The 21,785-nt window shown below is 38.8% G+C and overlaps 1 protein-coding gene across 1 annotated transcript in view; it reads right to left on the reverse strand.

The window, feature by feature from the left end:
* Positions 1-21,368, reverse strand: part of fam20cb (FAM20C golgi associated secretory pathway kinase b) — a 137,310-nt gene extending 115,942 nt beyond the window's left edge. Inside the window, exons 1-3 of the mRNA XM_061909068.1 lie at positions 20,293-21,368; positions 20,051-20,226; positions 5,382-5,460 (exon numbers count right to left, since the gene is read on the reverse strand). Coding sequence (XP_061765052.1) covers positions 5,382-5,460; positions 20,051-20,226; positions 20,293-20,813 — 776 coding nt within the window. The 5' untranslated portion in view covers positions 20,814-21,368. The remainder of the gene's footprint in view (positions 1-5,381; positions 5,461-20,050; positions 20,227-20,292) is intronic.
* Between the last annotated feature and the right edge of the window lie 417 nt (positions 21,369-21,785).

Here is a 21,785-nt window from a genome sequence, read left to right on the forward strand (position 1 = left end):
GCTCAGACACACCTCTAAGTGCCATTTGAGGAGGGTGCAAGGATAATACTCACTTTCTGCCTCACCACATGCAGAGGTGTTAAAGGCATATAAGGCATTTTTCTTAATTTACTAATTAACTCTTAAAGGAAAGTACACTTTTTTTGATTTTTCCAATCACATAGGGAAAACCAGAACACACATGTCTATACCTTTACTGTGCATTCTAAATGGTAAAAAACTGCTAGTACAAAGTGGCTAGCAATGTAGGTAAAGGAGATACGATCTTTCTGTTTTTAAAACCCTCTAAAAAACATCCAACAGTGTTTTACATTGGTGCTGTAAGTATTTATGTAATGGAGGAATAGGAACATTTATTTAGTATTCACGGTATTTTACTCAAATTAAGCCTTACCGTAACTTCTTTCCTGAGAGCATTGGTTTCAAAAACACATACAGTAGAAATGAACTTGACTTCCGTCAACAACAACAGCGAAGAGAGCACTTTCTGTGTTTGCTACCACTAACGGCAGACTTTGTGAGAGCTTTGGGGCGTTATCATGTAGCACTACTGCTGAATGTTTAAAATGAGAAAATAAAGCAATGACTTACAATGTCCGCTCACACTGGGACGCGGACAGATGTGATGGTTGTATCTTTCAGCAATACTGCTCCTCTTGAGCTGGTAAATTCAGAATAATCCTCAATCCTCAAAATACAAAAAGGCTTCTTAGTATAGATGTCCGATAAATGATCTAAAATGTAATAACGGAAATTATGGGTATCGGTTTCAAAAAGTAAAATGTATGACTTTTTAAAACGCCACTGTGCACACGGACGTAGGTAAAAGTACAGAACACCAATAAACCTCAAAGGCACTACCTTTGCGTGTCTACCCAATCAGCTTTTCACACACACAAGTGAATGCAAGGCATACTATGTCAACAGCCATACAGGTCACACTGAGGGTGGCCGTATAAACAACTTTAACACTGTTACCAATAAGCGCCACACTGTGAACCCACACCAAACAAGAATGACAAACACATTTCGGGAGAACATTCTCACCATAACACAACATAAACACAACAGAAAAAATACCCAGCACCCTTTGCAGCACTAACTCACGGACGCTACAATAAACAGCCCCCGCTATCCTCGCTAATCGTGCCTATTGTTAACAATCTTTTTATTTTTATTTTGTATTGTCCCCTCCAAGGTTTCTCATTGTCATCCCATTGGGTTGAGTTTTTTCTTGCTTTGATGTGGGATCTGAGCCGAGGATGTCGTTGTGGCTTGTGCAGCCCTTTGAGACACTCGTGATTTAGGACAATATAAGTCAACTTTGATTGATTGGTTGATTGATTTTTTGCATTACAACTAAGCCAATGGAAGATACTCCATTTTGTCCATAAAATCCAATAAATAAACTTTGAAAAAAACGCTTGAATATTAACCAAGTACTAGTGGTATTGTTATTATAAGCGCTGACGCAGACAAACTATTTATAGCGGCACCTTGATCACAAGCCTGTGTACAATTTCGACATGATTGACTAGCGAGGTGTTTTCTCAATCCTTGCTCCCTGGAGGTTTATTGTAGATCCTAAATCATGCCTCTCACCTGGAAATTAGATGGCTACGGACGTACTTTGACAAGTTGATACACATGATTCTTGGTCCCACCCTCACCCCGTTTCTTCGTGAGGATTATGAGTCATTCTTCCCTTAAATGGGAATATATTGACATCCCAACAGTCAACATTCTAATGACAGCAGACATTGTACAATAACTGATGTTTTGTTATGTTTTTTGGTTCTCATAAAGTCTGCTGTGAGTAATATTCATTGAAGAGAAAAAAGTGAACCTTGTGATGCGTTTTTAAAATGTGCAAAATACGTAAATATTAAATGCTATTATGAATGTGCCCGTTACTAAATTACATATGCTGTATACTTCCATCATGTATATAAAACCTCAATGGAGGTTATTGTATGTTTTTAAGGGCTTTGTAGGCGGAATTGCGCGGCTCCCGTAGGCTCCAATGTAAGCAGGCTTTTGATCGCATGTATTTATTATTTAGAATGCTAAAAAAAAACATCCATCGTCATGTCTTTCATAATGATTGTGAACGATAGGCAAAATAAGAAGAAAAGTGCAGTTCCCTTTTAATGATTGATCATGTCCATCTCTCGTGTATACATCATTGATGATCTATTGATGGCAGGTTATCAATCAATCAATGAATGTTTATTTATATAGCCCTAAATCACAAGTGTCTCAAAGGGCTGCACAAGCCACAACGACATCCGCGGTACAGAGCCCACATAAGGGCAAGGAAAAACTCCCCCCAGTGGGATGTCGTTGTGAATGACTTTAGAAACCTTGAAGAGGACTGCATATGTGGGCAACCCCCACCCTCTAGGGGAGACCGAAAACAATGGACGTCGAGTGGGTATAACATAATATTGTGAAAGTCCAGTCCATAGTGGATCCAACATAATTGTGAGAGTCCAGTGCATAGTGGGTCTAACATAATAGTGAGAATATTATCCCTCACAAAGTATGACACACACATAACAAATATGAGTAATACATTCCTGGGTCTTCACTATTTATTAGACCCCTTAGATCAGTGGTTCTCAACCTTTTTTCAGTGATGTACCCCCTGTGAACTTTTTTTTTTAATTCAAGTACCTCCTAATCAGAGCAAAGCATTTTTGGTTGAAAAAAAGAGATAAAGAAGTAAAATACATCACTATGTCATCCGTTTCTGATTTATTCAATTGTATAACAGTGCAAAATATTGCTCATTTGTAGTGGTCTTTCTTGAACTATTTGGAAAAAAAGATATAAAAATAACTAAAAACTTGTTGAAAAATAAACAAGTGATTCAATTATAAATAAAGATTTCTACACATAGAAGTAATCATCAACTTAAAGAACCACTGCCTTAGATAATTAGGAATCATCAAGCAATCGTTACACCTTAATAAGAAATGGCAATAAATAGCAAAAACAATTACAGATTTAAATAACCTTTTCAGAGAAAAAGTAGCCGTGATCAGTTTCCATAGTTCTAAGCCAACAATGAAAGAAAATCAATAAACCGCGGCTCTAAATTGATTCCCGCTTGTTTTTAGTGCCAAAAATAGAGAAAAACCAACAGCAGGCCGCAAATGATGGATGATCCTAAAGGAAGCAGACAAGGACAGCAGTGCTCAGATATGGATGGTTGGATCAATACGGTTACCCAGACACCACATGCACATGGAGGATGCTGATTGGGCAGAAGAGGCGTGTGGAGTGTGACGACTCTGATGTAGACGGCAGGAATGACTGCTCAAATCTGGCCAGACCTTGATTGCAGTCCAAGTGAGCACACACACATACACACATACACACACGCACACACACACACGCGGGTTGCCCTATTTCCTTCAAGTCAAGTGCATTCAAGCGAGAAGTGGGGGAGGGACCGATGGAACTGCCAAGCCCTCCTCTGTCCCTTTTCTCTCTTCTTGCCTTTGGTCTTCAATAATATCAAACATCACACAGCACTGACAGGCACAACTGGTGAGTAACAGTTTTACGTCCAAGCCAAACGCTTTTCCCCCCAAATTGGCCTCTCATGTTTGGCTTCAAATTCCAGGCGATGCACTGCAATGATCCCAGGATTTGGACTCCGGTCCACAATGATCCTCTCACCTTTTCTTCCCTCACACCTCTGCTCTCCCCATCCTTTTTCCCACCACTCCCTCTCTCCTCTCTTTCTCATCTTTTTTCTCTCCCAGACCCGTCATGATGATTTCAGGCTTGTTGCAACGGGCCTGACTTAGTGTCATACGACTGAGGCGGTAATTACAAGTAGCTTTTTCCTCGCTACCTATCAAGCGCGGGCTTAACCTCGCTCTTCGTGCTGACAAGCGGGGGGGCCAAACATCGGGCCGTGTAGAACGCCATTAACCCACAATTGAATTACAATCAGCATAACAAAAGAATGGTGACATTTAAATCCACAAATTGAGGAGGGATTAGGAGCAAAGAGCACTTCTCTGGGGATGTGTTATCGTCCAAATGCGACACAGTGGATAAAAGCAGTGTGAATTAATCAAACTTTTACTAGTGGGCGGGCTTTGCTTATCTCTATAAGCCAACGGGCAAAATTTGGTAGACAAAAAACACAACTAAGGTATTACTTTCACACATGCTCACCTCTTGCCAAGTGAGTCACCTGTTGGACTTATATCACAAGAAGAAAAAAGGACTCCCTGCAATCAAACGGCAAAAGCTACGAGCAAGTCACGCCTGGCACCATCATGAAGGACAGGCAGGAAACAGAACGATAAATAAAAGCGTGTGCAAGGATGACATCTTGAAAGGCTGCAGCTTTCAGCTCTGACTGGGAGCTAAGCCAGAAAGTACACTTATTATATGGCATTACTGTTAAAAAACGCCTGGTAAATTGTCCATCACGGGCGGATTGCGCGATTACTTGAAGTCAACATTTCTTTCAGCGTCCTTTTCATTCACTTTACGAGCCAATTGGAGAAAAAATCTCTGCCAATGATGGCTCCGCGCTTGCAGGTCTGTGAGGCAGAATTGAGCTAGTCATGTCCACCATCTTATTTTGCTTTAAAGTAGAGTCGGCCAAGTGTTTTTAAGCACTTACTTAGAGTAAGTAGTAAGTCATATGTACCAATTATGGTTTTGCAGCATGCCTATAAAAGCAAAACCTCACAAAACCTTGGCAGGGTGTTGGACTAATATGCCAGAAATATCTAGCATATATCCAGACAGGCTTCACTTGGATTCAAATGCATGCTGATAGCAGGGGCGGACTGTACATTTTGTACAGGAAGTGGAAACACAAAGAAAGACTTTGAACGCTGGACAGGAAGTAAAGTCAAGAACAAAAAAACTCATAATGCCTGTCTTGAGAGATCATGACAAATTGGTTAAGAACAGCCCCATTGCTAATAGATTGTAAGTGACATGGGCCAGCACTGAGAGTTATGAAAGCCATGGGCGGATTACATTGACATGGCAACACATAGAAGCTAAAATCTGAAATACTGGAAGCAGTGGAGCAAAAAGCTACACTATGAAACTAAGATAATAGACTCTCGGGAATAAATTAATACAATTAAAAGTAGCAAATACTAGAATTTAATTTGGAAATATAGGTCAGCGCTTCTGATACTGTCTAGGCCTGCAGACAAGTCCTTGCAGGCCCTGACAGCCCACCAGTGACAGTAAGTCATTTGCAAAAAGGTTTGTGATAAGACAAACAGGACCGTGCCAATTCTTTGCCAAAAGACGTAGACCAGAGAACAGCGCACTTAAGTACACACACACAAAATAGCATTTCTGCAGGTAAAAAAACAATAATTATATCTTACTTCATGGGTTTGAAGAGAGCCTGGCCGTAGTTCTGGAAGGTCATAATGAGCTTGAGCTGGGTGCCTCCAGATTTCATTGCTGTTGGCAGTAAAACAGACAATTATCTCTTATTAAAATGCATAACAATAACATGATTTTATTTTTCTGTATAAATCAACTGTACTAACATGAATTTCCCTGCTGTAGCACACACCGACCATTGGTAATTAGTATGTTTTTTTGTTTTTTTTATTATTCTCCAAAAACTTTGAAGTTACAGCATGAAATAAATAGTCTTGTCGGTTTTGCCCGTATCCAGAAAAAAAAATACATGTTGGGTTATTTAGAGAGTCTAAATCACAGGTGTCAAGTTCAAAGCCCAGGGGTCATATCTGGCCCACCACATCATAATATGTGGCCTGCAAAAATCTAGAATTGATATGCGTATTTTTTTGCTAAAAGTATTCCACTTTCCATTTTGACAGAAAAAAAATGCAAGTACTGCATGCAATTTCCTATATTTTACACTTGATCTAATATTGCAACACATATTTTTTCATACATTCTAAATATGTTTTGTTAAATTCTAATTAAATACTAAAATATCTGCTTAACTCTTAATTCTAAGGCAACTAAGCCATTGAATTGAATACTGTAAAAAATTATTTTTAGGGTGCCTAATCGCCAAAATTTTACCATTAAAAAAAAGCTTTGGTACCAATTTTCTCATTTACATTTATATGATGTAAAAAAAATATATATATATATTTTTTTCTGTAAACTGTATAGGGTTTTTTTACAGGATACATAAAAATATATATAACTAATGATTGTATACATCCATAAATAATTGACTGTAAAAAGCAGCCCTCTGAGTGCACCAACATGTCAAAATACATAAATATCAAATGTTATTATAAATGTGCCTGTCACTACATTAAATATATACTTACATCATGTATATTAAAACCTCAATTGAAGTTGCATTGTAGGCAGACTTTTGATCGCATTTATTTAGTATTTAGAATGCATTAAGAAAAAAATAACGTCCATCGTCATGTCTTTCCTAATGATTGTGAACAATTGGCAACATTTAAAAAAAAGTGCAGTTCCTTTACAAATAGGGAGAATTAACTAAAATGTTAACTCACACATTTCCCTAAACCCCTTTGGTAGGCTCCATATTATCCCAAGCCTCTGTGAGTTAAACACTGTCCTCAAATAAAAAACCTGCAGAAATGAAACATGAAAAAACAAGACACGTATTAAACCTATTAAGTGTGAAAAGAGCCTGCTAGTCTGCATTGATGTGTTAACAAAGCTGCAACCTGTTAACATCAATAACAGCTCAATAGAAGCATAATCATGTAACACTATAAAAAAAAAAAAAAAAAAAAAAAAACATTAACATTGGGGTAAAACACCAGTACGTGATATGAATTCCTGTTTGCAAGTATGACAGTACATGATTGTTGCAAGTGTGTGTATTTGTGTCGATGTTTGTGTCTAAGCGAGGTGAAGGGCAGCAGGGCCTCTGCTACCCTGATGTTTACTCTCACTGTGTATTCTTCCTCCCTCATGCCCTTCATGTCTGTGCCCCCACCCTTATTTGAACTGCATAGCACATTCTACATAACTTGATAATACATTCCGCAAAGTTTTTCCCATTTTTGATGGCTTTTTTTGTGTTTGTTTGGTGAGTTTGATAGTTTTTTAGAAGGAGCCTTGAGCTAAATAACAGCATTCATAATCAATTTAATTTTACAAAGTTTGAGTCAAACCGATGAGCTGAAAAAATGTCATGCAAGAGGGAAAATATTTTTGGAAAAAATGTTAAACAAGTTGAACCTCTTCTTTTGGGAAACGTACTCATTTAAATTGTCACAAGCTACAGTTACAACCACCGTCACGGTGAAATATCAACAAATATTCGAAGACCTGAATTCAGCGAGCATAAGAGGCTTGATGTTTTGCTTTTTCTTCGGCCTTGACTTGTAAAAAGAAAGACCAGCGTCCAACAGAGGTGTTAGAAGTAGAGACGTATAGAGACATACATTTAAGCCAAAACACCAAAAATTGACCAGGATTTCACTGCATTTAACAGCATTTTTTCAGAGTAAAATATTGTAATTAAAATGTACTGTAACATACATACAATAAATAGAGTATCCTTATATTTCACAACAATTAACTGTTATTTCACAGTAAATTACTGTTATCATATGTATTTGTTTATTAGATTTTTTACAGATATGATTGTTGTATTACAGTATTGATTGTATTGTTAATATTAAGGTCTGTTCTGCACAAAGGGAATCCTGGGAATCATTGAGCTTATGGATAGGGACCCACGGTTAAAATATACAGTATAGGCCAAATGTTTTGGACACAATTGTGTTTTCTTTATTTTCATGACTATTTGTAGATTGTCACTGAAGGCATCAAAACTATGAATGAACACAAAAGGTGAAACAACTGAAAACATGTTTTATATTCTAGTTTCTTCATAATAGCCAACCTTTGCTCTGATAACTGCTGTGCACACTCTTGGCATTCTCTCGATGAGCTTCAAGAGGTAGTCACCTGAAATGGTTTTCACTTCACAGGTGTCATAGTTTTGATGCCTTCAGTGACAAACTACAATGTAACTAGTTATGAAAAATAAAGAAAATGAATTTAAATGAGAAGGTGTGTCCAAACGTTTGGCCTGTACTCTACATCATCGTATAATATACGAAACACAGTACAATACAACTCATTTCAAAATCTACCCACCCAAAACCCATTTACATTTTTTTAATAACAGGTTTACATTTACAGAGAAGGAAGCTTTTAATTCATCCAATCAGTCTCAACATCGTATTATTCAAATTTGATTAGAAAAGTGTATCTTGAATATTTGCAATAATCATACCATATATTATGGGACCAATTTGAAATCGTCAGCCACGTGGGGTGTGCTAAATATACAAAGCATAACATAGCAAAAAATGTTGCTTAAAACGCTTTTTAAAGATGTTCAAATAATGTGACTCCTTTACAGAGCTATTAAACTCATTCCAGATCTCCGGGCCTCTACAGGCTATATGAACATGAGTACACTTCAGATGATGATTTTTTTCCCTCTTATTAAAGGTTTACTTCTGGTGTTATGTCTAGTAGAGAGAGTGGTCACTGGAAGGAGCAGGCAGAGTCTAGAATTTAATCCATGGACCAAGCTATACGTAATACAAGCACTGTGGAATCTGTTACACTCAGTAACCTTCAGAAGCGTGTACATAAAAAAGGGGATTTGAGGGAATGTTAAAGTTTGCCCACGATATGACGCGTATGACTTTCTTCTGAAGAATCTCCAGTTGTTTAAGATAACTTGTGTTACCACATACGACATTGCTTTAACTTATATCAGAGTCCTCTGTAATATTACAACAAATTACTGTTAATTCAAACGGATTGTCTTTTATACAAGTAAAGTTGCAACATATAGTTGTAACTTTATTGTAATGAACTGTAAAATTACAGCTGTGCATTTACAGTAGATTGCTGTAAAAGTCTTTCACAGTAAATTTGTCAAGAAGGGGGGGGTCGCAGCTTACTGCGGGGTTGTTTTCCCAGAAAGGCAGACAGACTACTTGGGACATGGCGTTTTGGTAAAAACATGATGTAATTTTAACTAAAAAAAGATACAAAAGAAAAGCGATCACAGCGGCGGTACAACTCGGGCTAAGGAACAAAACTAACGCGTGTACAGACTATGAACATAAATCAAACAAAACTTACTTGGCATGGCATGAAGCAGGAAACTCTGGCAAGGCATGAATAAAGTCAGCACAGAGCAAGAAAAGATCACAATGACGCCAGGACGACAAACATAAAATGACAGGCTTAAATAGTGATGTGGTGATTGAAAGCAGGTGCATGAGTTGTGAGGACAGGTGAACTGATTGGTTGTCATGGTGACAAAACAGGGAGTGAAAAAACAGGATCTCAAAGAGTCCAAAGGTCAAACAGCACAAGGCCAAATAAAAACATGATCAACAGACATGACAAAATTACTGTAAATGTTACTCTGAAATAATGCTATTTTAGCCAGTAATTTGTTGTAAATTTACAATAGAAATGTTTACAGTGCACATTTTTTTTCATCATTGTATTCTTACTATTGCGTTACTTCTTTTTACACGAGTACACGACGTTTGTAGTACAACATTAAGTTATTTAGGTAAATTGTTTTTACATATAGTTTATACAAGTAATTAACTTACAGCTGAACTTGTACAAAAGTTAGGAACGTCAACGTTACTTTGCCTGTACTTATCGTGAATACTGTCAATCAGGGTTCTCAAACTGTTGGCTCTATCTAGTGGTAAGCAAATGAATCACTTGATTTAAGTACAGTGCTTTATTTTACTATATTCAAACTGTGTGTAATGTTACAGTGGCCACACATATCAAATATAATTGTTAAAATAAACCCGCTGCCTTGTTTTTTAATGAATATTTATGTCTCAATCAATCAATCAATCAATATTTATTTATATAGCCCTAAATCACAAGTGTCTCAAAGGGCTGCACAAACCACTACGACATTCTCGGAAGAACCCACATAAGGGCAAGGAAAACTCACACCCAGTGGGCAAGGAGAACTCACACCCAGTGGGACGTCGGTGACAATGATGACTATGAGAACCTTGGAGAGGACCACATATGTGGTCTACTAGGCTAATGTTGGTCATTATGGTGGTACTTGGAGAGACAAGTGTTTTCTGAGGTGGTACGGGAACAACGTTTGAGAACCACTGCTTTTAAAAAAAGCCTCTACTCAGTTAAGTCCCGTTAGTCCTAAAAGAATAGCAGCATACTGTGTGATCTACAAAAGCAAATAACCGCTGGTATTTGTCTTTTGTAACGGGTTAGAACACACTAGCTTTAATAGTTGTGGCTGTAGGCAACAACAGGCACACATTAGCATTATTATCGCTGACTCAGCAGTTTGGTCCTGGTTTACAGGTATTACAACTTAGCCTGATTGGTGCCTTGAGAAAGAACCGAATCCACTAGCTAACATGATCCAAGTAAAACAAACACATAACATTTACATCGGCAGATTTAAATGAACTAGCAAAACACCACCGGATGATGTCACCCTGGGCAACCGCTCATGTCGCCCATAGCTAAAAGCGCCACAGATTCCAATCGTACCGTGATATTTGATACAGTTACATCCCTAGTAAATACACTTCAGCTGAATGTACAGCATTTATGGCAAGTAAGCATGCAGACTTACATTTAAAACTAGTTTTATGAGGATTTTCTAGCATTACCAAATTTTTAAATTCTCTTTACTTCTGTGTGAAAAGTGAAAATTTGAAAATATAAAACACCCCTGCTGCATATTTTTCAATAAAGTTTAGGCTGTGTGTAACATATTTATAACAGTGGTTACTTTGTTTTTTTTAACACTGTATAATAATTCAATGTTCTATGATGAGGACTGCCTGACTGTGTATTTCCAATGGGGAAAAGTGCTTCTAAATGTGGTATGTTTTACAGTTCAACCTAACTGTAAATCAGTCTCTCCATGATTTTGTAGGCTTTTATTGTGATTGTTGCTGCCTTCTAATGCCTAAATGTACTGCAGCTTTTTCAGTAGGTTGCAATTTTCAAAAGGCTATTTTTTTGTTAATATTGTAAGTCCACTTCAAGAATCCTCTTGTGATTTTATGGAGGGGGTGTATTGTTGGGTTGGTGGTAACTTTGTGTACAATGTAGGGATACATTGGATTCTGGGTATTTGTTCTGTCTTGTTTATGTTGTGTTATAGTGCGGATGTTCTCCCGAAATGTGTTTGTCATTCTTGTTTGGTGTGGGTTCACCGTGTGGTGCATATTAGTAAGAGTGTTAAAGTTGTTTAAATGGGCACCCTCAGTGTGACCTGTATTGCTGTTGAATAAGGATGCCTTGCAGTCTCTACGTGTGTCTGCAATAGCCTCGTCAAACAATTCTTTGGGCTGGCAAGCTATTTGTACAAGCTGTATAGGGCGCTAGCGGTAGTACCATCATTGTACACCCTTGTTATTGTTCATTGGGTGAACACCAGGGTACATTCGAGAGAATAATTACTCTGAAATTCGGGAGTCTCCCGGGAAAACTGAGAGGGTTGGCAGGTGTGCCGCTGTCAAGCGGCATTTGTCAATTGTGCTGTCTGAGCAAAAAATTGTTAATATATTGTTACACATTGTTTCTGCCTGGTCTACACAGGAAACAAATATAATTGTATATGTAAATATCTCGGTTGGACAGTTGAGGTGCATCTTTGAGCGCTGCTCAGACCCAAATTCCATAGGCGAAAATGACACAAATTTTCCAAATGTACATCATTGACTGAGATAGGTGGAATTTGCGTAAATTGGCGCAATAGCAATATCTCAAATTCCAGGAGAGACTGGTAAATTGTTTGTATACCCTCCTTCACTCTCCCTATGTCAACATATTTGCAGCATTATTAAAAAGATAAGCTGTTGGCGTTTAGTACAAGCAAGTAGTGCTGTCCTTAAGTTGAGATAATAACATAGCGCTGTTGGCTTGTGTTGGTGTTGTACCCCCGGCTTGTGTCACGGCTCTGTAATTACACGTCACCATGTATTTAACTAGCAGGAGAGCGCCTTCCTCTAGTCACCCAACCCAGAGTCAGAAATCAGGAGGCAGGGAAACCATGCAGCATTGAAGCAGAAAGAAAAATATCAAAGAAATCCAGGAAAATTCTTCCAAAGTCCTAAGTACTTTATCTTCACTAAAGGCCACTTCCTCGTTCCCATAGAGCTAAAAAGTCGGAATACCGCAACGCCTTTTAAGAGTTAGTGCAACATGAGCAACCCCGAGGCTAGAAGCACTTCTGGAATTTGGGAACTAGACTGAGCCAAACAGGAAGACAATCCCTCCTGAATTAAAAAAAAAAAAACATCAGCCCTGTCAGGTGTCTACTTTCACTTGCAGCTGAAGGCCTTCCAGCTTTTTTACACGGCGCATGTCAATCACGCAGTATTTGAATTGGAATCAAACTGCAAACATGTTCTGTAGAGACTTGCAGGTTTGATGTATTCCGCTTTACTGTTTTGAGGCCACGTGACTTGACCTTAAGAGGCTGATCTATATGACAAGCCTGCGGCCAGCTTGCATCTTTATGCATCCTTGCCTTTGTGCACGCATGCATGCGTTGATGACGTCAGTGCTGGGAAAGACTGGTCTTGTTTGTCCTCTTCCTCAAAGACCCTCACAAAATAAACATACACTAAAATCCAAACATAGGGCTTTCCAACACGGGCCACATTTTCAAGAAGTTAAAAACTTCAGGGCACTTTTCCTTACACTATTTGTACCGTACTAATGTAATAATAATACTCATAGTGATAAATAAAGTAATTAAAGTCCAAAATTAAAGCAGAAACCCATATATTTTGGTACTTGTAGATTTCTATGACTTTTCTATTGATTGTAAGGATCCAATACAAAAAATGTGGGTCAAAGATCCTCTTTATGACAAGAGCTCTCTGCTGCATTTAAGCAACTACTGCAAAAACCCTAGTCAAAGATCCTACACGAATGGAGCAGTGAAGCTCTTAAGGACCTACTGCAAAAACACTATTTAACATTTTATGTCAGGAGTCCCCTGCTGCTTTTAATCATCTAGTATTTTATTAGTATTTCAAAGATGCTCTATATAACAGGAACACTCAGCTGTTTTTATGCACCTCCCACTAAAACACTTGGCTAAAATATTCTTTATGACAAAAGCTTTCTGCTGCTTTGAAACATCCACTGCAAAAACACAAGTCCAAGACTTTCTATAAGGTTCTATAAGCATCTACTACAAATCTAAGAGTCCAAGATTTTCTATATGACATGAGTGCTCATCTGTTTGGGGGATCCACTGCAAAAAACACACGTCAATGATATTATACAGTAAATGGCAGGTGTCTGCAACCCTGAGAGGGACGAGCAGTAGAAAATGAATAAATGCTTTGCTGCTTTTAAGCATGTACTGCAAAAACAAAAGTGAAATATTTTCAATAAGATACAAGTGCTGCTGTATGCTACTTTTAAACATCAATTGCAAAAACACAAATCAAAGATTTCTATAAGGTTGAAAAGCTATGCTGCCTTTCAGTTTTGTCAGTCCAAGAAGTCATTTTAGAAGCAGACATCCCAGCAATATAAGAGAATGTCCTACTTTTTACAGTTTTAAAAAGCATATTTAATTGTTTCTTAAAAATACCCAAGTCATGTCGTCTCACATTGACTAATTTCATTTATTTAAATTTTTCGTGTCTGTGTTTTTGACATTGTAATGTTTTATCGTCCTTTTGTGTTTTTGTTTTGGGACTACACATATAAATGAGCAAATACGCTATAATCTGGCTCATTTACAAACCGTAAATCAGATTGTTCATCATTGTCCTGCATAAACAACTGACAAAGTTTAAGCATCTACCACAAATCTGCAAGTCCAACATTTTCTTAGTTGTTTTGGGCACCCTCTGTTCCACCAAAAGCATTAGTCAACAATATGCTTTTAAGCATATACCGCAAAAACACACAGGAGCAGACACCTGTTTTAAGGGGCTTACCATGAAAAACCCTAGTCAATGATCTCCTATATAACAGAAGCCCATGTATAGATATATACATATGTACATATACATACATATACACACACACATATATATATATATATATATATATATATATACACACACACACATATATATATATATATATACATACATACATACATACATATACATATATATACATACATATATATACATACATACATATATATACATACATACATACATACATATATATATATATATATATACATATATACACATACATACATATACAAATACATACATATACACACACATGGTAAATGGTAAATGGGTTGTACTTGTATAGCGCTTTTCTACCCCTTTTTAAGGGAGCCCAAAGCGCTTTGACAGTATTTCCACCTACACACATTCACACACTGAAGATTGTAGTGGGAACTCTCATTCAACCCTTTTTCGATTACGCTTGCACTTCCTGGTAACCCAGCACCTCCAAAATCTTCAAATCTAGACTCCAAACATCCCAGAACAAGCTAGTCCGGTTACTTTTTGACCTCCACCTCAGATCACACCTCACTCCAACCCACTTCTCCAAAGTGGGCTGGCTTAGGGTGGAGGACAGAGTAAAACAACTTGCACTGAGCCTAGTCTATAAAATCCGCTACAATTCCCTGATATCAAAGTGCATGTCAAACTACTTCCTTGACGTAAATGACCGCCATAATCACAACACCAGGGGGAGCTCCACAAACCACGTTAAACCCATATTTCGATCTAACAAAGGTCTTAACTCATTCTCTTTCTATGCCACATTGATGTGGAATGCACTCCCTACAGGTGTAAAAGTAAGTGCATCTCTATCCTCCTTCAAAACCGCTCTAAAACAACACCTCCAGACAACTTCAACCCTTTAATAATACCCTCCTCCATTCACATCCCATGTTCCCGGATTGTAAATAACCTAATGTAAATAATCAAATGTATTTCTAATGTATATACTTGTTCTTATGCTATCTGAACTCACTATGTTTTCTGCTGGCTGTACATATCCTACTCAGTAAGATACACACCGTTTCATTGTCCATTTCTCTGTTGATGCATTTGTTGATGACTAAAGTACTGATATCAACCAATGCTCCTCATCCCACCCCCAGGATTGTAAACAATGTAAATAATTCAATGTATACACTACTTGTGTGATGACGGTATTATGCTAATAGTATATATTTGTACCATGAATTGATTAACGTGGACCCCGACTTAAACAAGTTGAAAAACTTATTTGGGTGCTACCATTTAGTGGTCAATTGTACTGAATATGTACTGTACTGCGCAATCTACTAATAAAAGTTTCAATCAATCAATATATATATATATATATATATATATATATATATATATATATATATATATATATATATATATATATATACACACACACACACACACACACACACACGCAAACACACACACGTTTACAGCGATTTTCTACAAAATAGATGTGCTATGGTACGTTGAAGAATCTACCACAAAAAGATAAGAACAGATTTTCAAGAAGACAGAAGTGCGATGCGGCTTTTAAATATATCCCGCAAAAACACGAGTCCAATATTTCCTGTATGACAGGCTTTTTAAAAGGCTTATGGCAAAACAACAGTAGTCAACGATCTTCTACAGTATAGACAGGAGCGCTCTGGTGCTTTTAAGCATCTACTGCAAAAACATATCCTTTATCCTTTATCCACTCTTTTATTCCTCCTGGTCATTCTTTCAGCAGAACAAAATATTAAAAGTTGAGTTATTATATCCTGAAGCCTTATAATATCACAAATGTAATTATTTGTAACTTTCAATATAGGAGTGAGTATACATGGACCCTGCCCATTAGAGGTGGGCATTACTACAATTGTTATCGGTCCAAGGTGTACAAAAACCAAAACCGGTGAACAATATGAACAAATTATTTTTTTCTTGCCCTGATATGGGATCTGAGGCTCGTGCAGCCCATTGAGACACTTGTGATTAAGGGCGATATAAATAAACTTTGATTGATTGATTGATTGAACAAGGCGTTGTATCATCAAGTACATAAACACAAAACATGTATTTAAGTAGCATTTACAAAGCGTACAAATTCCTTTAGTCTTGCCTATTCTCTATTAATTTTTGTTAATTAATCATGGGAGAGTGGCTGCACGCAACCCAAGGGTCCCTGGTTCAACCCCCACCTAGTACCAACCTCGTCACGTCCGTTGTGTCCTGAGCAAGACACTTCACCCTTGCTCCTGATGGGTTGCTGGTTGGCGCCTTGCATGGCAGCTCCCTCCATCAGTGTGTGAATGTGTGTGTGAATGGGTAAATGTGGAAGTAATGTCAAAGCGCTTTGAGTACCTTTGAAGGTAGAAAAGCGCTATACAAGTACAACCCATTTATATGACAAGCGTACAGCTTTTAAGGACCTCCTGCAAAAACATGATTTAACGACTGCCGATATGTCAGGAGTGCGCTGCTGCTTTTAAGCATCTACTGCAAAAATACAAGACAAAGATCTTCTATAGGACAGAAGAGCTCAGCTGCTAAGGGCACCTACAGTATACCACCAAAAAACATTACACGACAATATTCAGAATGACAGGAGCGCTCTTCTGCGTTTAAACATCTACTGCAGATACACAAATCCAAGATGTATATATGTGTAGGGGGAAAAAACACTATATTCACATATCCTCTGTAAGACAAGAGCGATCTGACCACAAAAAACCAAGTCGAAGATCCTCATTTATGGCAAGTAAGCATGCAGACTTACATTCAAAACTTGCATTTTACCAGTTTTTTAAATTCTCTTGAAGCTTCTGTGAAAAGTGAAAATATGAAAATATAAAATACACCCGCTGCATATTTTTCAATGAAGTTAAGGTTGTGTGTAACGTATTTATAACAGTGGTTAACTTGTTTTAACACTGTGTAATAATTCAATGTTTTATGATGAGGAATGCTTGACTGCCTATTTCCAATGGGGAAAAGTGTTTCTAAATGTGGTATGTTTTACAGTTCAACCTAAACCTAACTGTAAATCAGTCTCTCCATGATTTTGCAGGCTTTCATTGTGATTGTTGCTGCTTTCAAATGCCTAAATATTCTACAGCTTTTTCAAAAAGTTGCAATATTCTGAGGTTGATTTTTTTGTTAAATTTACAATTTTTTTACATTATATTGTTAATAGAAAAACAGTAAAAGTTATTTTTTTTTTATTCTATCAACTTAGCTGCCAGGTTTTGGACAGTAAAAATAAATGTACAGTCTTTCCATTTTCAATTGATTTACGTGGACCCGACTTAGACGAGTTGAAAAACTTATTCGGGTGTTACCATTTAGTAGTCAATTGTACGGAATATGTACTGAACTGTGCAATCTACTAATAAAAGTTTAAATCAATCAATCAATCAATATTATAAGTCCACTTTAAGAATCCACTTGTGATTTTATGAATTTGTTATCAATACTTTAAGTGTTGTTTGTAACCTTTATCAAGTGCTTCTCAAGAAGAACATTTTTGGTGCCCCTCTCCCCCCTTTCTACTGCAATTATAAATATCATAACTTGTCTATAGAATTGTAATAAGTACCCTACTGCATAAGATTGTATCCGTATTACCATTAGAGAAAACAAAACACTGGTCCTTCATTTTCTCCCACCGTAGTCACAGTGAAGCCAAGGCTACATACGCTTCAGCATTTTCTAGTACGGCAAGAAAACCATGTTCCTCGAGGTCTCAAAGGCTTAGTGCCTTGGACAGGAAGTAGATCTGAGCTACACTGGAAGACGACAATTGTGCCGTTTGAGCCAAAAATAGTAAATGTATTGTTACACTTTGTTTCTGCCTTGTCTACACAAGAAACAAATATAATTGTAAATGTAAATATTTCAGTTGGACAGTTGACGTGCACCTTTGAGCGCTGCTCAGACACAAAGTTGAATATCCTTTATACGATGGGAATTTTGTACCTTTTACGAAGCATTCCTTGAACAGTTTACTGGCTAACTAAAATCCTATGAAGTATGAACAAGCACTGCATTGGTTAAAGCCAAGAAGTTCACCCAAAACATGAACGTAAACAAAGATTATTCTTGGCATGTATGCACTTCTTACGAGATTGTTCATTTTAAGTGAAATTGTTTAAACGAGACAAAAAGTGTCGGCTTTATAATAGTATTACTGGATTATTTGTCCCTAAAGTAGTGTTTTTTAGCCTTTTTTGAGACAAGGCACGTTTTTTTTATTATGCACACCACCAGCGGAAAACGTTAAAAAAATTTAACTCCACAAGGTCATCGTTTCTTATTTTGACTTTGTTGGTGTTTTCCTGTGTAGTGCTTTTGTTTTTGTCATTCGCTGTTATTTTGGTGGTCCTTCCGTTTTTTGGGGGTGTTTTACTGTAGCAGTATCATGTCTTCCTTTGAGCGCTATTCCCCGCACCTGCTTTGTGTTAGCAACCAAGGCTATTTATGTTGTTGCTATCCTTCTTTGTGTGGACATCGTTGATTGTCAATTGCGGATGTACTTTAAGTTTTTGCTGTCGTCCAGCATTATGTTTCTGTTTACTCTGTAGCCAGTTCAGTTTTACTTTTGTTTTGCATAGCCATCCTTATACTTCAATGCATTTTCCTTTTGTCAATTTTTGTTTTTTTACCTGCATGCTGCCTGCCGCTGCGGTCTGCATATTGGGATCACAACAAACCATCCTCATCTTACCCGACACATTCCGACTTTTACAAAGCAACTAACTACCTGCTGCCACCTACTAATATGGAGTACTACATGGTTACCCTGCCGAGCTGTACACAGCAAAAACCCTAAGTAATATAGCACATTATTTGCAGATTCAATAATTGATTAGCAAAAAATATTTTTTGGACTAATTAGGTGAAGTTGCATAATTTCCCACGGCACATCAGACACAATATCTCACAGCATACTAGTTGAAAAACATTGCCCTAGAGCAGTGGTTCCCAACAATCGGTCCGGGGACCGGTGCCGGTCTGTGACGCATTTACTACCGGGCCGCACTGAGACATTAAATAATATATAACCGACAGCATTTTCTCCTACTTAACTTTCGCCACTCCCACCAGACACACCAATAAGCTTGTTCATAGATATATTATAAAACTCCTAATAGGAAGTTGCCATTTGCTATATTTGTTATATCTTTGTTACATGGGACAATGCACATTATTAAACATAAAATGTAACGGTGCCAAATCAAAGTCAAAAGCTAGGTTCCCACTGCAGTCCGCGGCAGGTTGATGACCTAAGATCAGGGCTGATCAGGAACAAAGTGACCATATGAGTTAAAGTGCATGAGGCAGATGGAGAAGTGCTACATTTTTGCATATAATAATTGTGCTGAAGGAAATAAATACCCATCTCCTTTGGCCTAGTAAGTTAGAGTGCTGGTATTATTGCACAAAAGTAATTAGCAATAACAGATGTATTTGTGCATATAAAGTTGGACCAAAAAAACTAACAGTGTATTTATGAAGGAAATATTGCACAAAATATGAATACATAACTTTTAAAAATCTATTGGAACTAATGTCAAGTATTTCTAGCTGTCTTATACTGTGTATCCATGCTCTTGTCCTTAAATGTGATGTATCACCTATAAACCATCAGATAATAAAGCCAAAACAAAGCCCACTACTAGCAAAAATGAGAAAAAAAAATAAGGTTTATGAAGAGCTTTTTTATAAAGGGAAAAAGCCAGGGGCTCCCACTAATTGAATGTTATGGTGAGTTTTTTCATGTATTTGTTTTTCATGCTATTATTTGCTATACATGTATTTATCCCTGCGATAAGGTGGCAACTTGTCCAGGGTGTACACGCTTCCCGCCCGATTGTAGCTGAGATAAGCACCAGCGCCCCCCGCGACCCCAAAGGGAATAAGCGGTAGAAAATGGATGGATGGATGTATTTTTCCGCTACACGTGGAAGGCCGGTCCGTGAAAATAATGCCTACATTAAACTGGTCACTGGTGCAAAAAAGGTTGGGGACCCCTGCCGAAGAGTACTCACCCACACTGGTGATCCTCTGGGTGACCAGGTCCTTGAGCAAGGCGTCAATGACGGGGCTGTGTCTCGAGTAGAGCTCGTAACGATTGATTCCGATGTGGAAGCGCAGCCAGTTGGGATAGGTGTCCGCCGTCAGCTCTCCGGTCGGGCTGAACTCGTCCGGGTTGCCTTTGCCATTCCTGTGTGAGAGTACAAGGTTTAATCATGTGGTTGAGGGTTGTTTTTTGAAGACAACAATACTTAACCAGTCTTGTTCTGCTGCTTTGGGGTCAAAGCGGATGTCTGTGTTGACGTTAAAGAGCGTGTCCTCGTCGGTGAGCGCCGGCAGGGGCTTTTTGTATAAGGAGTGTTCATACAAGGAGGCCAGCCTTGACCCTTTCACCGGCGTGTTCTTGCTCATGGCGGCGCCCTGGATGAACTGCCGCTTCCTGTCCCCGCGCTGCCCGTAGAGCTCCAACCTCCTGAACCCCGGAGACTTGTCCCCCGCCATGATGGGGACCTTCTCCAGAGAGTGGGAGGAGACGTTGGAGACGCTGGGCTCATTGCTGAAGTCCTGCAGGATGCGCAGGGTGTGCTTGTTGGGCCACCCTTGCTTGGAGCCCCAGCCGCCGGGCTCCTCGCTGGGCGTGTGCGAGCAGGAGCATCCCCCGGCGGCGCCATGCCTCTCCAGTTTGGGTAGCAGGTCGATCATGATGTGCATGGAGCAAGCCACCAGGAACACCATGAGGATCAGGACCCGGAATTTCCTCAGGAGGATCATCTTCATGGTCTCCCTTTTGAGCAGATGGGAGTACTTACTGCAGATGATGAGCACGCAGATGCACAGGCTGACTACATCGCTGACGATGTTGATCAGACTGGACGCCAGTCTAAAGAAAACCACATTCAACACCAAGGACCCATCTTCACTTGCCGTCTTGGGTCGGGGATTCAGCGTTCAAGCGGTGGGGTTTCAGCATCAGAGTTCAGCTCAAAGCGGGCGTCCGGGTGGACCGGGTCGAGTGGGTTCGACTTGCGCCAGCCGCATCCTCTTCGTCACGCGGCCGCCCGCGGCGAACTGCTTCCGGAGGCGCGCATCGGGTCCTCAGGCGCGCGGAGCAGCCATGTCTATGTCACGGGTGGAGGGGTGGCGGGGGGAGGAGGAAAGTCCCCGCGAGTGGTGAATCATCCACTATAAAGGACACAAACAAATATCCACAGCGTCTATCGAACGGACAGGTGACGAGAAAGGTGGAGAGAGAGTGAGAGAGAGAGAGATAGAGGGGGGGGGGGAGAAGACCTCCAGGGGTTGCGGCTGAAGAGAAAGCGCGTCTTGCAGCAAGTGAACATCTGGGTGGGTGTGTTATTAAATATGATGCTCCCGCCTTTCTGCGCGACGTCACTGCACCCTGATTGGCTGAGCTCAAATGCACCGAGAGAGAGAGAGAAAGAGAGAGAGAGAGAGAGAGAGAGAGAGAGAGAGAGAGAGAGAGAGAGAGAGAGAGATGTGACAAGAAAAGGACATCCAATGGAAGACAACCACCATAAAGACTGGATGAACACACATTTGAAAAATAATTTTACCTTTGCAACCTCTTTATTCTATTGGCTAAGTTTTATATTCATAAATACAAGTTTCTCAATACCCGACCTGTCTTATGTGCCTTTAAAAAAGATTTAGATTCCACATTAAAACACTCTACCTCTAAAAACAAAAAAAAGCTGTGAAAACGATGATGCTGTGTTCCAAATGTAAGTT

This window comes from Nerophis ophidion, linkage group LG08 (genome assembly GCF_033978795.1).
Source record: "Nerophis ophidion isolate RoL-2023_Sa linkage group LG08, RoL_Noph_v1.0, whole genome shotgun sequence".
Taxonomy (NCBI): Eukaryota; Metazoa; Chordata; class Actinopteri; order Syngnathiformes; family Syngnathidae; genus Nerophis; species Nerophis ophidion.